A 19,275-nucleotide genomic window follows, 5' to 3' on the forward strand; every position below is an offset into this window, starting at 1 on the left:
ACAATAACTTTTCGTTGGGAGCTCCATGAAATGGGTTTTCATGGCCGAGCAGCCGCACCCAAGCCTAAGATCCCCATGCGAAATGCCAAACGTCGGCTGCAGTGGTGTAAAGCTTGCCGCCATTGGACTCTGGAGCAGTAGGAAATGCATTCTCTGGAGTGTTGAATCACGCTTCACCATCTGTCCGACGGAGAAATCTGGGTTTGGCGGATGCTAGGAGAACGCTACCTGCTCCAATGCATAGTGCCAACTGTAAAGTTAGGTGTAGGAGGAATAATGGTCTGGGGCTGTTTTTCATGGTTCAGGCTAGGCCCCTTAGTTCCCGTGAAGGGAAATCTTAATGCTACAGCATTCTGTGGTAAAAGTTTGGGGATGGCAATTTCCTGTTTCAGCATGACAATGCCCCCGTGCACAACACGAGGTTCTTACAGAAATGGTTTGTCGAGATCGGTGTGGAAGAACTTGACTGGCCTGCACAGAGGCCTGACCTCAACCCCATCGAACACATTTTGGATGAATTGGAACGCCGACTGCGAGCCAGGCCTAATCGCCCAACATCAGTGCCCGACCTCACCAATGCTCTTGTGGCTGAGTGGAAGCAAGTCCTCACAAAAAAWTTCCAACAGCTAGTGGAAAGCCTCCCCAGACTGTTATAGCAGCAAAGGGGGGACCAACTCCATATGAATGCCCATGATTTTGGAATGAGATGTTCGACGAGTAGGTGTCCACATACTTTTGGTCATGTAGTACATCCGTTTTTTTGCATTGGATGTGTCTCAATCCACCGCATCCGCCGATGTCGCACTTCCGCATCTGGGGTGAAAGGTGACAGAGCTGCAAAACTATTATGACCCCTCGATGGAAAGATGAGACTCATGGGGTTCTCCGTTTTGCTCTACGACCCCCACAAACGTCTTGGGACTCGTCTGAAGTCAGTACAGCTGATCTGCCAACTTCTGTCTGTAGCCTCCGAACTGTTTGGGCTACACACCAATATGACCACTCTGTGAAAAGGTGACTCTCACGAATATGTCGGTTGTTTTGTTCTAGGATGCACACAAGACTTGTCTAAAGGTCCCTCGGTACCAGTTGGGGGGGAAAAGAATGGAKGTATATATGGAGACTGTTTAGTGCCCAAAATAATGGGTTAAATACAATGTAAAAAATATATTTAATCTCTCTCAGATATAGGATAGGCACTTCAGAACAAACTTCCTTTCGATTTTTGGGGGGACGGTTGTTCCTAGTAGTGAATCTGTTATTCAATGAGTTTGTATGGGCTAATAGCAGTAAAGACAAATTACATTTTTTTTTGTTAAAACAATTCCATATAGCTTAGTACTTATTACACATTTTATTGCACAAAGAAATTCCTATTACAAAGGTATCAGAGAACCATTTGAAATAAATATGACCTCCATTACAGTACATTGTAATTGCAACTTCATGTGTTATTGTAAAAGAAAGGGTAAACTAAGGAACATTTTTAACTGGGCCACAAACGTACACAAAACAAAAGGAGTAACACATGATTATAGATTCTGTATAGCTCTTCTTCTTGATGGGAGTTCGGTCCAAAGTTCTGTGCTTTCTCATAGTGATATGAGAACATTTCCTTTACCACTGTATTCCAGCAGCAACTATAGGCCAGGATCAGATGTAGTCCTACTTGTCAACTGTCAAGTTCTGTCAACTCCATTTCCCACAATGCCAATTGATAAAGGAGAAGAAGTATCATGCAACTGGACCAGCAAAGCTCCATCAGAGCTACACAGTGAGAGATTATGTCATCACTGTTGAGGAGTAGGATTCAGGCAGGCAGGACAACCAGTAGATCCCCTCTCTCCGTGTCTCCTGCTGTCCCTTCCTGTCTGTGTCCCTCTCTCCTCTCCTGTGAGGTGGTTTACGATGGGCCCTTGCCTCCCTGGGCCTCTTGGCTGGTTGACCCTTCACCCTCAGGGGCTGGTGATGCACCAGTCTCTCCTTCTGAAAGACAGAGGAAACATGGTCCATTAAAAAACACAGCAACCACAAAGGATCTTTTTCCACATAAACTGTTTCATACGGCGCAAGTGAACAGCAAACCTGGTTTCAAAGAACAAATAAAGCAACACCTCACGGCATAATGCCTCTCCATGTGACCTAATTTTTATGTACTGTGCACAGTCTACTGACATGCATGTGTAACCGATAAATGCACGCACACACACACATTATTATGCTTTAGTCGTATTGTTGTAAATAAGGTATAGTTTTTTTTTGTCGTAATAAATTTGCAAAAAAATCTAAAAAACGTTTTTTGTCATTATGGGGTATTGCTATTTTAGCATATGGCTGTAACGTAACAACATGTGGAAAAGGGGAAGAGGTCTGAATACTTTCCGAATGCACTGTGTAAGTCTAATATCTATGTTCATGTTTTACAGGTATGTCAATTGTAAAGTATTTTTGTCTAATGTATTTTTTATTATATGTTGGACCCCAGGAAGACTAGCTGTCGCCATTTGCGTCAGCTAATGGGGATCCTAATCAAATCATAAACCATAAAGACACCTCCTGGTTATATAGCATATATGCTCACCTGTAGCCTTCAGGTCCATCCCTTCCATGTCTTTGGTTAATTCACTGGTGCTGGCTGCTGCCCCCTGTCCCTGGATGTCAGGTACTGCGTTCCTGCGGCCTGTACGATCACAATTGATGAAGTCAGAGTACGACGTTGTTGTCTCCACATCCATCATCTGTCCATGACCAGAAACCTCATTACACCTGCAGAGAGAGGGATGGAGAAAGTGAGAGGGATGGAGAAAGTGGGAAAGAGATGGAGAAAGTGGGAAAGAGAGAGAGAACACAGATGATGCAAAGGACATCAATACACACTTGGGCTTTTCAAAGTCCTGCCAAACACGGTAGCCTGGTTATGCATCCACCATAGCAGCTGGGACTGTGTAAAAACGGAAAATAAATATCTGAGGCACCACAGTTTGGTTCTGGTTGACACACTAGTCTGAGGGGCATGACTCTGTCAATGTTGAGCCATACAGGTCTGTGCCATTCTGTAGCAACAGTGAAGGAGTTCAGCTAGTGTCAGTGTTAATTCARCAACCTAATTACAAAAACAAAAAAACAGGAGCGTTGATCTGGGACTCAAACCTTCAAGCCCATCACTCACTACGGCCGTCTAAAAACTACCCACACAAACAACGCAAGCTTGCAGGAAGTTCTTCTTTATAGGAAATAAGGAGCTTTTATTGAAGTAAAAACACAAGAAGTGATCAATATGACCCAAAGTGTCTGACTGTGCTTAAAAAGCCATTCAAAAGGGCGGAGGCCGGCCGGGYGAGAGAAAAAGAAAAGAAAATAATGAGTTCAAGTAAAGAGCGCATTGAGCTCAGCTCACATTAGCTATTGATTCCTCCCTGCTCTGTCTTTTTCTTCTTAGCCCATATAAAATTGGGTCATGGATCCTGCCAGGGACTACAACACTATACAACTGGTGGTTCCTAGGAGAAAAGGAGGGTGGAGGAGAAAAGAAGCTGCTCCAGAAAGACAAGACAATCTGCTACTTTTCAAAGTAGGGTTAGGGTTAGGGTTGGAAAAGGAGACTGAATCTATTAGCTGGTTAAACCAGACTGAACGCTGCACTCACCATTGTTTGAAACAACTGTGACATGTAGCAAAAAATGTTGGACGCCAAGCTACGAATTTGTTGGCCCGGTGTGTCGGACAATTACAGACAGCTGGACGAGTGGACCTATCCTACTCCCCACACTTCCCTCCTCCTCCAACCACCATTAAGAATCAGCCATGGATGGCCTATAGTCAAGAGCCTCGTCGTGGCACGGCCAACAGCATTACAAAGAGTTGATAAAAGATCTGAATGTCAATCTCGAGCATAACAAAGTTCTACATAGTTTGATAGTCAAGGTCACGTCGCCACAAATAAGCAACTTTGCCTGCCAATAAACAACGTGTCAACGGATTCAACCCTGAAGAATTCCTGGAGAAAAACTAAGTTGGCAGCAACAGCCCTCTCTCCTTCCATTTTAGCAGTGACACAGTAACTCCACTCACATTCCTTCTGTATCACTCAGAGGAGCTCATCAGTCAGAACCGCTTCCTCTCTACAGATATTATAAATATTATAAGTACCCAATGTCCGTCGGTATGGGATAAGGGCAGCTGTGTCTGTGCTGCTTGAAAAATTAGGAATGAGCTGCAGGGGAGAGAGAGAGAGAGCCGCATAGAATTAGATTACTAGAACAGACATTTCCATTCAAGTCAACACTCCGTAATGGGTGGACCGGTGACCTTATTAGTCAAATTGTCATGGTCTGAAAGGTTTTATCCGTCCTCCCCTCCAGGASAGGACAGCACCCCAGGAAATGTCACTGAGTGTAGGGCTTCCCTGGGCTGAGCCAGAGCACTCATCATCCACCCATCAGCTAGTACCATGACCATGCTTCTCACAAAAACATCCATCCAAAAATAAAAATAAATACCTCCTCTAATCTATTTTCTCTGCAGACAGAAATTGTGTTTAAAATGTACCTTAGATCAACATTAGAAAACTTGCTAATGCAGCACTTTCTCGGTGAAAGATGTTCAGTTGTTATTGTCTGCCTTGCAACAGCGTTTGGGACCTTATCTAATTGCCATTTTTGTGGTCTAATGAGGACTTACCCACACATGCTGCTTTTCAGCCTCTCTCACACACACACACACACACACACACGATCATGAACAAGCTGGTTTCCATGGAGGGATGTTCTGATGTTCTGCCCTTTAGCACGTTTACTCTGCTCTGTTCAACGCTGCTGTGGAGGCTTAAGAACGCTGCAGCATCTTATTGAAACTACTGTGTGTGTGTGTGCGCATTATCTACATAGAGTATACATAGACGTGTTATTATAATGTATGGCACTGTCTGCTTGAGGCAAGCAGTTTGTTACCGTGACCAAGTTCTACCTCAGTTCACCACTTCACTTTTGCTGTAGTCTATGGTTTAACAGTTTGTTTTCCCAGTGCCACAGTTTAAAAGTCACAATGGTAACTCTATACATTAGCCTAAAGGGCTCTCTTATTGCCCTGAAAGGGTAGAGCAGGGGAGGAGAGGAAACTGTACCCAGCTGCAGCTTTTAACACTACCAGAGGTCAAATGTGTGCTTTCAGCCCAGACAAAACACCTTAAATCTCTACGGGAAATCACTACTGTAGAGTGCAGTACAGTCAGTGTGATCTGTTAGTTTAGCTCAGTGCTCGCTCTACTGCAAGACACTAATGTGTGTTTACAATGTTCTGTGAATCTCTGAAGAAGCTTTGATTCTCGGAACAAGAGGCTGAGCTTTCATTGGCTCCGTTTACAATACATCACTAGTTGAATTTGTGAGAGGGGGAGAGAGCAACCTGGAATCAGGGGTAGATGTAACATAGTAAACGTAAATCTGAGAGACTAATTAGTATATGTTACGTTTTGCATGGCATATATTAATTTGTGGATGTCCATTTCGTATGGTATTTGTTARGAATTGCAATTTGTACAATGTTACAAAACTTGCTAAACGTATGATATGTTACGAATTCCAATTTGTTGTGGCTAATGTTAGCTAGGTGGCTAAAGCTGTTAGCTAGGTGGCTAACATTAGCTGGGTTAGGGGTTAAGATTAGGAGTTAGGTAAAAGGGTTAAGGTTACGGGAAGAGTTAGCTAACACGCTAAGTAGTTGTGACGTAATTAAAAAGTAAGATGAAGTTGTTGCAAAGTTGCTAATTAGACAAAATGCTAAAGTTGTTCGTGATGAGATTCTAACACACAACGTTTGGGTTGCTAGATGCCAACCGTACTTTCGTTTTGGCCTTAAGTAACCTTCTGTCTTATGCAACCAGGTAGCCTAGTGGTTAGAGGTTTGGGCCAGTAACTGAAAGGTTGCTGGGTCGAATCCCCGAGCTGACAAGGCCAAAATCTGTCGTTRTGCCCCTGAGCAAGGCAGTTAACCCACTGTTRCCTGGGCGCCGTGGATGTCGCTCAAGGCAGCCCCCTGCACCTCTCTGATTCAAATTAAACGCAAGACACATTTCAGTTGAAGGCATTCAGTTGTACAACTGACTAGGTATTCCCCTTACCAAAAGTAACATACAGTTGGGTTTACGTTTACTATGCTATGTCTTTCAAACCAGGCTGGAGCGAGAGAAGGCTCTTGATTGAATAAAGGGCTTTGTTTACAGTATATGAACATCACCGACAAGACAACATGATGTAATAGGACCACCGCCACACACGCATGCACCAATAATCATCAACAAATTAAATCAAATTGTATTGGTCACATACACATATTTAGCAGATGTTATTGTAGCCTGTGAGATCAGCCAAGGAACAGAATTAATATGAGTCAGCAGAATGACCATAGTGCTTTCACTGGCCATTAGGGAGAGATGCTGGTCCAATCACACCGGAGCCTTTTAAGCCTGATCACTGTAATAAACTCTACATTATCTGCAATAACCTGCACAAAGAAAAGCCGCCTTGCTGTCTTCTAAACCCATTAGGGCAGTCTCCTGCACAATTTGAAGTCGGTCAACTATTTCACTGCATTTATTGATGGAGGGGAGGAGGCCTAGGCTACACATGACTTAATCCAACTCCCTCATAGCAACAAGCTATGACTTGTTCTGTGACTATTCTTATCTCCTGCCTGGTTGCTTTGGGGATCTGTTCATTATATTTAAGCTACAGTAATGGAGAAGAAAAAAARGAAGGTGTAATTATTATAGGCTAAACATGTTAGCTAGACAATAAGAATGATCACAACAAGAGCTCTTCCCTTTTAAATAGCAGAACAAAGGTTATGCTTTGCTGATATTGGGATGCAAAACAACGAACAGGGAGAAACCATGCGCAACCAGCTGAGTAGGACACTCAACTTCCCTAATATTCCTGTTAAACAGGAATGCCAAGTCCAGCCAAACACCAAAAAGTCTTTATAATCAAACCATATCCCACATTCATTCAAAATTTTCAGACAGAAAAAGATAGTAAAGTTCTACAATTTACCAAAAATAAATCGGAAGAAGAGTGTAAACAAACTCCAAGTTTTAGAACTCCAAACTCAGTGTGTGTAAAGCAGACAGCTATCTTTCCCAGAGAGCCTCGATGGACTGCTAAGTGTGGCTCAGCTATGGCACAGTGCCGCCACTCCTTCCCCTCCTCGAAGCCAGGGCTTCACCGAGACACTGGGAGAGTCTGGGAGCTGGCCGTTCTCATGCCGTCAGCAGCTACTGCCTGCCTGTGTGGACTACCAGCCCATTCCATAACACTGAGGAGTTGTATTTCCTCCAGCAACAGGGTTAGCATTGTTGTTCTACACAGCGCTTCCGTTTCTTTCATAAATAAAATCAATAAAACCGTGGCTATTGAAAACTGGTGGCAAGTATGTGCTCTGTATATCCTTCCTCTTTTTATGAGGCCGCTGGACTTTAGTGCGAATACTTAATTTCCCCTGGTAGTAGTGAGAAGTATAGAAGTTCAATCAGAAAGATAGCCTGGTGTGAGTTGAGGGAGAACTTGCAGCAGTTTGCGTTTGTGAAGTAACAAATTCCCTGACTGACTGAGAGGGAGGCTAAGGCTCTAACATCTTTGCCAAGTTTAATTTAGAAGAGTAACTAAGGGCCTTTTCAGAACCTCACAACTGCAGTTGCCCTCATTGCTCCCTGTGGCTCACTATGTAAATCCCTATGTAAATCTAGCCCAATCGTTCCCATAGCTACAGACCTAGCCTATCATTAAGGGATAATACACTACTTAATGCAATCRGTTTTCTCCCTCTTTTGATGCTGTAGAAACAATGTTGATTGGCAATATCCAATTAGCATTTCTTGAACGATCATTTGGATCATTGTGTGTTGGCAATAAGTGGTGGGGTGAGCTGAGTAGTGCTCTGAGGGAGTAACAGTGACAGGGAGACCCAGGGGATGTGGAGTCCTAGTGGGCAGCCTGGTTCGTGTTCAGTAGCGCACGCTGTAGCAAAACATTTTTGCAACAGTAAACAAAATCTTTGATCTTATTTGACAAGTTCAGCTGGTAATTTACTGTTTCAAAAGGGACTCTACTGAACAACACAACCATTCTGCTTTAGGACCTTCAGCTGGAGGATGACATCACTGGGGCTTCACCCGTCGTCCCTCACATGACTCACCACATCTCAGGAAGTCCTTCATAACTTCCACATATTCTCAAGGCGCCTAATCAACTAACACAGCTTCCCTGAAACTTGCTGCTCCCAGGCCCAATGAATAAAAATCAACATCATCTACTGTAACACACCAATGGCAGGCCTGACATCCACTCGCGTTATAGAATTATGACTACCCGGAAACTCATACATTAATTGACATCTAAACAGCCTTTTGAATCTTTTTAAATCCTAGTAGGCCAAAGATCCCGAGGACGTCAAATTGTACCCCACACGTAATGTGGAAAGAACTAACAAAATGAATTATTAATCTTGCTTCATAGGTTATTCCAAGGCATATCAGAATCCTCCTTGATGCCCAAAACCAGAAGGCAAAGTTAAGGTCATGAACAAGAATAAAATAGTCTCACAATACAGGTAGAATACATTCTTTACAGTAGGCCATTCTGTTCTCTATGTTGGCCTAGTTCAGTGTGTTACAGGCTACCTAAAGCTAGGTCAATATCAGTGCCTGTGGACCACAGGCTTAATGCATTATAACAATGTAGGGCCCGTGGAGATACATAATGGTTGTCTTCTCACAATGCAACCACACCACATGACCACAATGGAATAAAGTGACTTCCATCTTGAGGGCAAAGTAGCACAAAAGCAGAAAGTGTATAGTACCTCTGGTGAATGAATGTCGTCCATGAGTGGAAATAGAGAGGAGAAAGGAGCTGTACAATTAAATAAGCTTTTATATTCTCTTCTCCAGAATACATTGGAGGGATACGTGTGTAGATTACCCTATAACCCTGCTCCACCCTGTCAGCCAGACACGTCAGATCAGAGAGCAATAGTAATGGCGTATTTTTGTAGGCACTAACCGAGGCTAACTCCACCCTGGCTCAGTGTCTAAAGCCTATAGGGAAATTCATGTTTTTTTTGGATAAATGACTAAAATAAAGCCTGTGGTAAACACAGGCTTAGGAGATCTTATAAGTTTTGTTCTATAAAATAATCTTCATCAGCTAACATCAATGTGTACATTTTGAAGCATTTATGTAATCAAAACAATTAAAACGCTAACGATGTGCTAACATTTAAAAAAATAAAACTATAATTCTGGTTGCATGCCTTTGACGTCTAGCTAACAGGCTTCGCTTGCTTTATCAGACGGACCCAATGTCTCCTCTGGACAACATCATTCATCATTCCGCTGAAGAGATATGGTTGCAGCCTGGAGTAAAACAATATACCATCCTTGCGTTTTCGTTCAAGCTGGTAAGCAGAAAGCTAACTAAGCTAACTAGTTTTTTGGCAGACTAGTGTAGCGTAGACTAGTTTGCGTGGTCAGCGTAGTAACGTGAAAAATTATGCGACTAATGTTGAAGTTCCATATCTCTGGCCGTTAGCGACTAATTAGTAAATAACTTGAGCACGTAAAGGCTTCATAATTAATAAAAAGTTAATGTTAACTGACTGATCTCATAGAACAAAACATATAAGATCTTCTAAGCCTGTGTTAACCTCAGACCTTATTTTCGGCGTATATCCCAAAACACTATTATTTTCCCCCATAGGAATAGCCAACGAACCAGAGGTAGAAAATACTAACTTATTTCCGTTTTTTTAGGGCTACAAGCTGGCGAGCTCTTTAAGTGTACTGTAGCAACATGGCCTGCCAGATCTATACAGCAAGGGGCTTCCCCAGTCCGTGTGTGCGTGTGGAGGACAGCCACAAATCCCAGCTGAGGCTGAGTCAGAAGCAGGTGTTAACAGCTTTAGAAAACTGCTGATGATAACAGTCCAAAGAACTCACTCATCTCTGGACGTCATAGAAAAGCCTCATACATATTGGAACTGGTCTCCCCCCATGCTGCTAAATCACCATCGATTTACCATCGTAAATCAAAAAGTTTAATGAGGATTTTTTTTTAAAGTATGTACTTTGAGAGACTGGTGCAGAATGAGTTTATAGGAAAAAGCTAACGGGCCAGGCCACCCATTTGTTGAGGCACAGGGGTGCTTCTGAAATGGCAATCTATTCCACATACGGCTCTGGTCAAAAGTAGTGCACTATATCTGAAATAGGGTTCCATTTTGGATGCAGTCAGGGACTCACTGGAGAAGATAATGTTCCTGATATTAAATAGAATCGAAAAGCTCTGAAGTTCTCCTGAAGAAATGTTCCTAAAACAACAGTGACTAAAACAACCGTGATAGAAAGTACAATTTGTGCTGCTTTTCTTTAGAGTAAATGTCATCGTGCTATCTTTCTAAGCCAGCTAAACAAACACAGATCTGATTCCGCCAAATGTAATATGATATGGCCTACCTAACAATGTTGAACATGTGCAAGAGTAAAGTTGAGTATGACATGTTTTTTTCCAAACATTTACCAATAATCCCCTTTTTTGTTTACTTTAAGCAGAATGCACATGTATAGGTGTCAAGCAGGGCCCGGGTTTCCCCGACAACATCTTCCCTTCAACAGCAGAACCCACTTTGTTACCAATTATTTATCCACTAGTTTTGCTCAACTAAAAATGTCTCATCTCAACTTAAGTCACTCCAACAAAAAGATCGAGGTACATTTATCTAATATTTTTTCATAGGTGGATATATAGATATTAATAATCTAATAAATTAGATCCATAAACGTTTTTTTATATATACCAGTATGGGAGCCTAAAGATAAATAATCCAAATGGTCAGAGAAAAAAAATGTTCAGTGGGGCAAAATGTCCCCAGGGCATTTTGATTTTAACACACTAATCTTTAAGGGGCATTTTGCCACAGACTGGGGCGTTTTGCCTTTATAGTGACGCAAAATCTGTTTTTATTGAACAACAACATAAAATTGCCGCCTTATTTCCCTTCAAAATGTGTCTTACCAAACATAGCTTTTTTTCCTGTCAGAAAACAGACATTTCCCTTAAGGGGGACAGTTTCCCACAAGTTACCCTACTGATAGGACCGAAAGAAAGGGAGTGCTGCTCTCGGATCAGCTATCTCCATTCAAATCTTACCTTAACATTATAATTATTTCACAATACTTACGACGGATCAGCTCCTAGAGATATTACCACCTACGGCTGCAAATATTGAGGTGTCTTATTCTAATGCTTACTCAATAAAAATGCACAAAATCTCAGATTTGGCACATCATTGCGCACATTAGGCTACACACATATGAAAAATAGAGACAAATTACAGAGAGTAGCCTACATGTAGCAATAGTGATTGAAAAAGGCCAATAGTCTACTGTTTATATTTGAATGCAGTCATATCGGTTTTCATTTGAAGCATCTCTTTAAATGTTGCTTGTTTGTATCAATAGCAAAGACATTGGCAACTTTGTTTGTAGTCAACTTTGTTCTAAAGTTAACAGCGGTCACAGAGAGAAGGCTAAACCATGTGATTCTATGTTTAGCAGAGATCTTCTGTGTATGAAGTGACGTGGGAGGACAAATAAGCATCTAATGATGCACAGCTGTTCTACGAGTGGCCTGAGGCAGGTGTAAGATTACGAGCATTTAAGTGAAACGTTAAAGGAAAATTGAAAAAAATGGTCAACTTCATATTCATAATTTCCAGCACTACCCGAACATCAACATACTGTATGTGAAAATGGCACATTATGTTTTGTGGTGCAATTAGTATGCAATTACCAGGCAATGCCTACTCATAATTGGTTAAAATTACACGATGCACACCGATGTCATTGGAAACACTTATCGTCTATCTTTTTTACTACAAAACATAGGAACGCTCCATTTTCACATATGTTGATGTCGGGGTGATGCTGGAGATGAAGTTGAAACGTTGACATTTCCCTTTAATAACGATGATTTTGGGAAACAGCGCTGAGATTTAATGATGCTCCTACGAAAGGTTCTAAACGGTCAACTTACATGCTGACCACACCACACGCGATACAAAATAAAATGTACACATACATATTATTCAATCATTGCATACACATTGCTCGTGAGCYTCTGAGTGGCCAGGCACTAAAATAGAACTTGCTTCTATTTGTGACGCTCAACGCGCTGCAAGTCCGGCCTCTCCCATCTCCTCGTTGGATGTTAGTAGCACATAACCACGTGGGTAATTGAAAGATGAACTGAGGTTCCCGAGTGGCGCAGCGGTCTAAGGCACTGCAACTTAGTGCTAGAGACGTCACTACAGACACCCTGGTTTGAATCCAGGCTGTATCTTAACCGGCCGTGATTGGGAGTCCAATAGGGCGGCGCACAATTGGCCCAGCGTCGTCCGTGTTTGGCCGGTGTAGGCCGTCATTGTAAATAAGAATTTCTTCTTAACTGACTTGCCTAGTTAAATAAAGCAACAACAAAAAAAAAGAGGTCCACACTCCAGTCGGTTGTGGTAATGCACCGAAAGTTGGTTGCCAACCGCCATATAAAGTCCAAAATAAGAAGAAGCCTGAAGGAAGGAGACGACTGGAAACTAATTTGGTTTGCCGTTTTATCTGTGGATTAATTGTCGGAGTAGAGGACCTTGTGCATTTCAGGTAAAATAACAACCCAATGTTTATATCCCAGGACAAAGGAGCTAGCAACAGCAAGCTAGCTAGCTAAATTGCCATACATGCTTAATGCTTTTCGACCTGTCCCCAAATTAATATAATTGGTTCAGAGTTTGTTTTGATATTTCAACCTGTGTGTCCTGATCGCGTCTGGTGTGGGTGGACAAAATCAAATTGCGCACGATGGCGAACGCGGTCTGGTCAGCATGTTAGCCTTAAGATGTTTTTTGGGAAACCGAAAACAGGCCCCATTGCAAAGACGAGACAAGCAGATAACTCTGAGAAGGAGAGTCAAGAGAGTGGGAATATTTAGAAGTCTCTTTAGCTCTGTTCACTATCACAGTGGTAGAAAGGGATCATGGTGACAGACTAAGTATATTTCTGCTCCCATATTTAACATACAACTCTGCTAGAGTTGTTTATGGACTGGCTTCTCCAAACCACCCCGTCAGACTTAAAAGTAAAAAGAGGATGGGACTGAACAGGACCACCATGCTTTACTTCTTAGAATAAACAGGGGAGGGAAGAGAGGAGAGGAAAGAATGCATGTTTATTATTGTGGTTGTGGCCAAATAAGGCAATCTGTTATTGGATCATACTGGAAAACACCCTGTTATGCATGTATGTGTATAGCGACTGAACTGGTATCTACACAAAAAAACGAGTAGGGTGCAGCTTTTTTCCAACACCTGTTACAGTAAATGTCCTCCCCAACCAAACACATCTCAATCACTTACCAGGGCTAAAACATATCCACAGCTGCATCAGGTCTCGCAGCCTCAGCCTTGTCCTCTCCCACAAATCTACCAGGATGAGGATGTCCAGTGATTCGATTTGCTTTGTACAGAATGAGCAGGGTGGAAGTGAAGGCACAACATTCCCCGTAAGCAGCAAGCCTTGAAACAGCAAACTTGGGTAATCATTAGGGTTTGTTATAAGTAATCAAACCAGCTCTTCACTATAATAACTACTAATGTAGTACATGAAGATTATTGAGAAATGTAATCTTAGTTGCTAGTTATTTATCCAGGTTACCCAGTCATGTTAATGAGTTTTTAAAGTCAATCATTAACGTTATTCTAAGAGGGCCTCAATCATACCCGCTTAGCACTAACTAACCCTTTACATGTTCTTAAATGACTAAGCCTACGTAGTTATTTTGCTAAACCAATTAGCATCTTGACTTCCTGAAAACGTTTGAAAACACAAAAGTGATGTATAATATGAAAATCATGACTCAACTTAACTAAAGTAATGCCACGATTAAGTTAGAGACTTAAGAAGCAGCACACAAGCACATTTGGACAAATCTTAAGTCTGGTCTACAGACGAGGTGTGTGTGTGTGTGTGTGTGTGTGTGTGTGTGTGTGTGTGTGTGTGTGTGTGTGTGTGTGTGTGTGTGTGTGTGTCTATGATGTCTTTGTGCAGTAAGAGCCATTTATCTTCCTGCCAGTCATTTGGTAATGAGAAAGTGAAGGAGCTAAAAACAGACACAAAACCAAATGTCCTCCAGCCTGGTCCAACTACAGAGCATATATCAGAGGGCTCACTAGTAATTTTGAAGGTAAAATAAATGAGCACCACCAACACAGTGAATGGGAAAATGGATTCAAAGAGAACTCTGCTGGTGATTTGCTGAATGTACACTCCTAAAAGGAGGGATGTGATTGGTTAATGACATACACTACCGGTCAAAAGTTTTAGAACACCTACTCATTCAAGGATTTGTATTTATTTTTTACTATTTTCTACAMTGTACAATAATAGTGAAGACATCAGAACTATGAAATAYCATATGGAATCATGTAGTAACCACACAAAAAAAGTGTTAAACAAATCAAAATTATTTTATATTTGAGATTCTTCAAATAGCCACCCTTTGCCTTGATGACAGCTTTGCACACTCTTGGCACTCTCAACCAGCTTCATGAGGTAGTCACCTGGAATGCATTTCAATTAACAGGTGTGCCTTGTTAAAAGTTCATTTGTGGAATTTCTTTCCTTCTTAATGCGTTTGAGCCAATCGGTTGTGTTGTGACAAGGTATGGGTGGTATACAGAAGATATCTCTATTTGGTAAAAGACCAAGTACATATTATGGCAAGAACAGATCAAATAAGCAGGGAGAAACGAGAGTCCATCATTAKTTTAAGACATGAAGGTCAGTCAATACGGAACATTTTAAGAACTTCGAAAGCTTCTTCAAGTGCAGTCGCAAAAACCATAAAGCGCTCTCATGAGGATCGCCACAGGAATGGAAGACCCAGAGTTATCTCTGCCGCAAAGGATAAGTTTATTTGAGAGTTACCAGTCTCAGAAATCCCAGCACAAAGAAATACTTCAGAGTTCAAGTAACAGACATCTCAACATCAACTGTTCAGAGGAGACTGTGTGAGTCAGGCCTTCATGCTAGAATTGCTGCAAAGAAACCACTACTAAAGGACACCAATAAGAAGAAGAGACTTGCTTGGGCCAAGAAACAAGAGCAATCAACGTTAGACCGGTTGAAATTTGTCCTTTGTTCTGGAGTCCAAATTGAAGATTTTTGGTTCCAACCATGTCTTTGTGAGACGCGGTGTGAGTGCTTTGCTGGTGACATTGTCTGTGATTTATTTAGAATTCAAAGCACACTTAACCAGCATGGCTACCACAGCATTCTGCAGCGATACGCCATCCCAACTGGATTGGGCTTAGTGGGACTATTATTTGATTTTCAACAGGACAATGACCCAACACACCTCCAGGCTGTGTAAGGGCTATTTGACCAAGAAGGGGCGTGATGGAGTGCTGCATCAGATGACCTGGCCTCCACAATCCTCCGACCTCAACCCAATTGAGATAGTTTGGGATGAGTCGGACCGCAAAGTGAAGGAAAAGCAGCCAACAAGTGCTCAGCATATGTGAGAACTCCTAGAATGTTGGAAAAGCATTCCAGGTGAAGCTGGTTGAGAGAATGCCAAGAGTGTGCAAAGCTGTCATCAAGGCAAAGGGTGGCTATTTGAAGAATCTCAAATATAAAATATATTTTGATTTGTTTAACACTTTTTTGGTTACTACATAATTCCATATGTGTTATTTCATAGTTTTGATGTCTTCACTATTATTCTACAATGTAGAAAATAGTAAAAATAAAGAAAAACCCTTGAATGAGTAGGTGTTCTAAAACTTTTGACCGGTGGTGTATGACAAATTTTATATTTAGAAATTGACATAGGTACTATTAAAGATATTCTGAGAGCCCACTATGGAAATGTAACATGTCTGAAAAGTATTTTGTTCCAAACAATGTCTAAAAAAGGTACTTTTGAGATAGTAATATGAATGTTTAATGTTGAGAAAATGTGAAAATTGTTATTGAAGAACCTCAACATACTCTATATTTTAGAGCACACGATAAGGAGTATAATGACACCAAGATGTTGTCTGTATCATGTACAGTTCACGGATCATAGGGTCTTGCATGTATAGCTCTAAAAAGGGTCTAAAATGGCCACTTTCATCACGATTTTCTCAAACACTGATACAAATGTAAAAAGTATTTAAAACATCCTTCCTCCCAATGAGGTTTCTCTGTGAGAATTGCCAGAACAACCCGAGATACCAAAAATAAGCCTATCCTGGCGTGGGATCGCCCACGTAACCAGATTTACACCAGAGACTAAAATAATGTACTTCCTGAGGGAAGAAAATGATGGCCACCACACCCAAAACGATAAACAACCATACACAACAACCAACCCACATCGCTAACCCAACAAAACACACACACAGTACTTTACACTCACCCAGAGTAGGCCTACTCTACAGGGGATTCAATCTGAATTTTTCCTGGCTAATAATGTTACTGTTACCTTGGCAGCTATCAACATACACACAGACATGACATCCATTAGCTGAAGTGGGAGTTGTAAAAGAAAGAACAGAGTGGTTCTGCTGGTGCTACTGCAGATACACAGTACAGGCTTACAGTGCATTAGCATTATTGTTGATCCGTGKAGCCTTAACTTCATCTGAAAGATAGAAAATGACTCATGCTTTTCACCCCTGGTCTTAGAGGTGTGTGCAGGCTTTTGTCCAAGTTCATATCATCGGATTCAGCTAATTGTCTTGTTTATCAAGTGATTGTGCTGCTGGCCTTGGAACAAAAACCCTGCAAATACARATTGCATCCCTACAGGACCAAGAGGGAACATTGACCAAAGCAAGAGGGCTATATTTTTCTACCAGAAACATGCCGAGGGTGTATTCACTAGAAACCAAACGACAAGGGAACTTGTCCACTAAGAAATTATTGTTTTTGGTTACAGTTCGCACTAATTAATACACCCCAGGTCCACTGGGGCCCCCCTTCATCTACTACTGGGTCAATAGGCAACATCTCCATTTACACCAACACACCCAAATGATAATCATGTGGTCATACAGATGACCAGATCCAGCAGCACCTGGTCACAAGAAATCCCTCTGTCAAGGCAATTTGTAAACTGCATATGCAAATGTGATGATCATGATCTTAACAGAGGGCATTTGTTGAGAATGGTTATTTTAAAGAGGACTATGTGAAAACACCAATAGCAATCCTCTTTAAAGTGAACTRTGGGGTAAACAAAAATAAAAACTCAGTTCTCTTTGCATTGATGCTGCCCTTGCCTTTGAATGAGGACTCAACTCTTTTCCCAGTTTACTTCACCATTTTTTGTCTGAGTCCCCTTTGCATTCACTATGAAAGGAACCAATATCTTTTTCCAACATTCACTCAATGCAGGACAAGCCATTACGTCAGAACGTGTTATTGGACAGCTAGATATACCTACTTACATTTTGGAAGCTAATAGATGGCACTTATTTGACCCTGCTGGCCATGTATGAAAGTTTGAACATCTTGAAGAACAATCTGGCCGTAATGCCCATGTACTAAATCTCCACCCGGCACAGCCAGAAGAGGACTGGCCACCCCTCAGAGCCTGGTTCCTCTGGGTTTCTTCCTAGGTCCCTTTACATTAACCATTTAAAATGTCAACTTCAATTGGGTCCCAGGAATCCCGGAAAGCAATTACCTTTATTTTGTACGCTATTTTGTGATTCTCACCAAATATGTTGTACTCTTCTCACACTATTCAAACCCCACAATCAAATAAACAGTTTATGAAGCTCGCTTACCATATAGAACACACATTGCAAACTAATAATCTGAATGTATTAATCAAAACACCACATATATTTAGGTATTTTTGTGCATCCTTGACAGTCGCTAACCAATATCCCAAAACAGCACACGTTTTTTCGGGGTTCCTTTGGAATGTTCACACTGCACACAAAACATGACTCGAACTGCACTGACTTAAAACAAATTGGCTGAAAGGGGCCAAGTGTGAAAACGCCCATTCTTTTGAAATTGTCATTGTACAGGATCAGTTTATTGGTGCTGAATMTACTTATGTGTTCACCTGATTATGGTGCGCAATACGCTAAAACTGAATCGAATGTTGAAATATTGGACTAGTACATAAATCGCCCAGAATACTGAGAGAATAATAGGCATTGATCTATTTCACCAGACGATACAGTATTTTCGGGTCAGAGAATATAGCCGCTATAGATAGGAACTCCAATGAGCAAAGAATCAAATAAAACGTCCCTCAAGTCCCAAAATGTTGGCCACTTTGACGAACACACGGCCTGCATCAACATAAGAATTGTAGGCTAGTTGCTCTTAGTCTAAAAGCACATCCGCCGAGGTCGTGCCGCTACAATCATTTTCACAACAATGTGTTATACTGTAACCAAAATACACATTACTAACCTTGATTCGCAAGCCTTTCTTATCTACTTGTTACAATCGGATCAAACACCAATTAAGTTTCCGGGCTCATCTGCAACACGTTGTGTAAATCTTATAAGGATGTTGGTCTGGATTAGTGATAAAAAGTATCCGAAAGCGGGATGTTTCTCTGGGAACCTCAGGGAAACAATGAGGGAAGGGTACTTCTCAAACAGCTGTTTCCAAAATGGAGTTAGCCACCCCACAGCCAATCAAACACCGTCGTGTGTTTCATGCTTATTATTGTATTGTGTTCTGTTCTGGGCCCGGTTTCCCGATAACGATGGAATTTAGTATTTTAATGATCTTTCCTACAACGACCGAAAGATGTAGGCAGAGAAAACGGACGTTGTTGGACCATGTGTCAATACTGATCGGATCGAAATAAAGGGAGTGCTGCTCTCAGATTCAAATCTTTCCTTAACAATTGATTTTAACACACGAATCTTAAGGGGGCATTTTGCCCCATAGACAGGGGCGTTTTGCCCTTATAGTGGCGCAAAATTTCTGTTTTTATTGAATAACAACATAAATTATCCACTTTTTTCCCTTCAAAATGTTGTTGCCTAAGCATAGCCAGTATGCACATATCTAATTCTTACCAAAAGTAGCTTTTTTTTGATAGCCTCATTTTTTCAATTTTCACCTAAATGACATACCCAAATCTAACTGCCTGTAGCTCAGGCCCTGAAGCAAGGATATGCATATTCTTGGTACCATTTGAAAGGAAACAC

General features: G+C 41.5%; 1 protein-coding gene across 1 annotated transcript; it reads right to left on the bottom strand.

Moving 5' to 3' along the window:
• Positions 1 to 1,339: 1,339 nt before the first annotated feature.
• LOC111976638 (cAMP-dependent protein kinase inhibitor gamma-like) lies at positions 1,340 to 18,853 on the bottom strand. Its single transcript, XM_024005628.2, has 3 exons — positions 18,524 to 18,853; positions 2,582 to 2,766; positions 1,340 to 1,986 (listed from the first exon to the last, which is right to left on the bottom strand). Exons 2-3 carry the CDS (start codon positions 2,736 to 2,738, stop codon positions 1,904 to 1,906), a joined length of 240 nt encoding a protein of 79 aa, XP_023861396.1. The 5' UTR covers positions 2,739 to 2,766; positions 18,524 to 18,853; the 3' UTR covers positions 1,340 to 1,903.
• Between the last annotated feature and the right edge of the window lie 422 nt (positions 18,854 to 19,275).

The sequence above is a fragment of the Salvelinus sp. IW2-2015 genome, linkage group LG17, assembly GCF_002910315.2.
Source record: "Salvelinus sp. IW2-2015 linkage group LG17, ASM291031v2, whole genome shotgun sequence".
NCBI lineage: Eukaryota > Metazoa > Chordata > Actinopteri > Salmoniformes > Salmonidae > Salvelinus > Salvelinus sp. IW2-2015.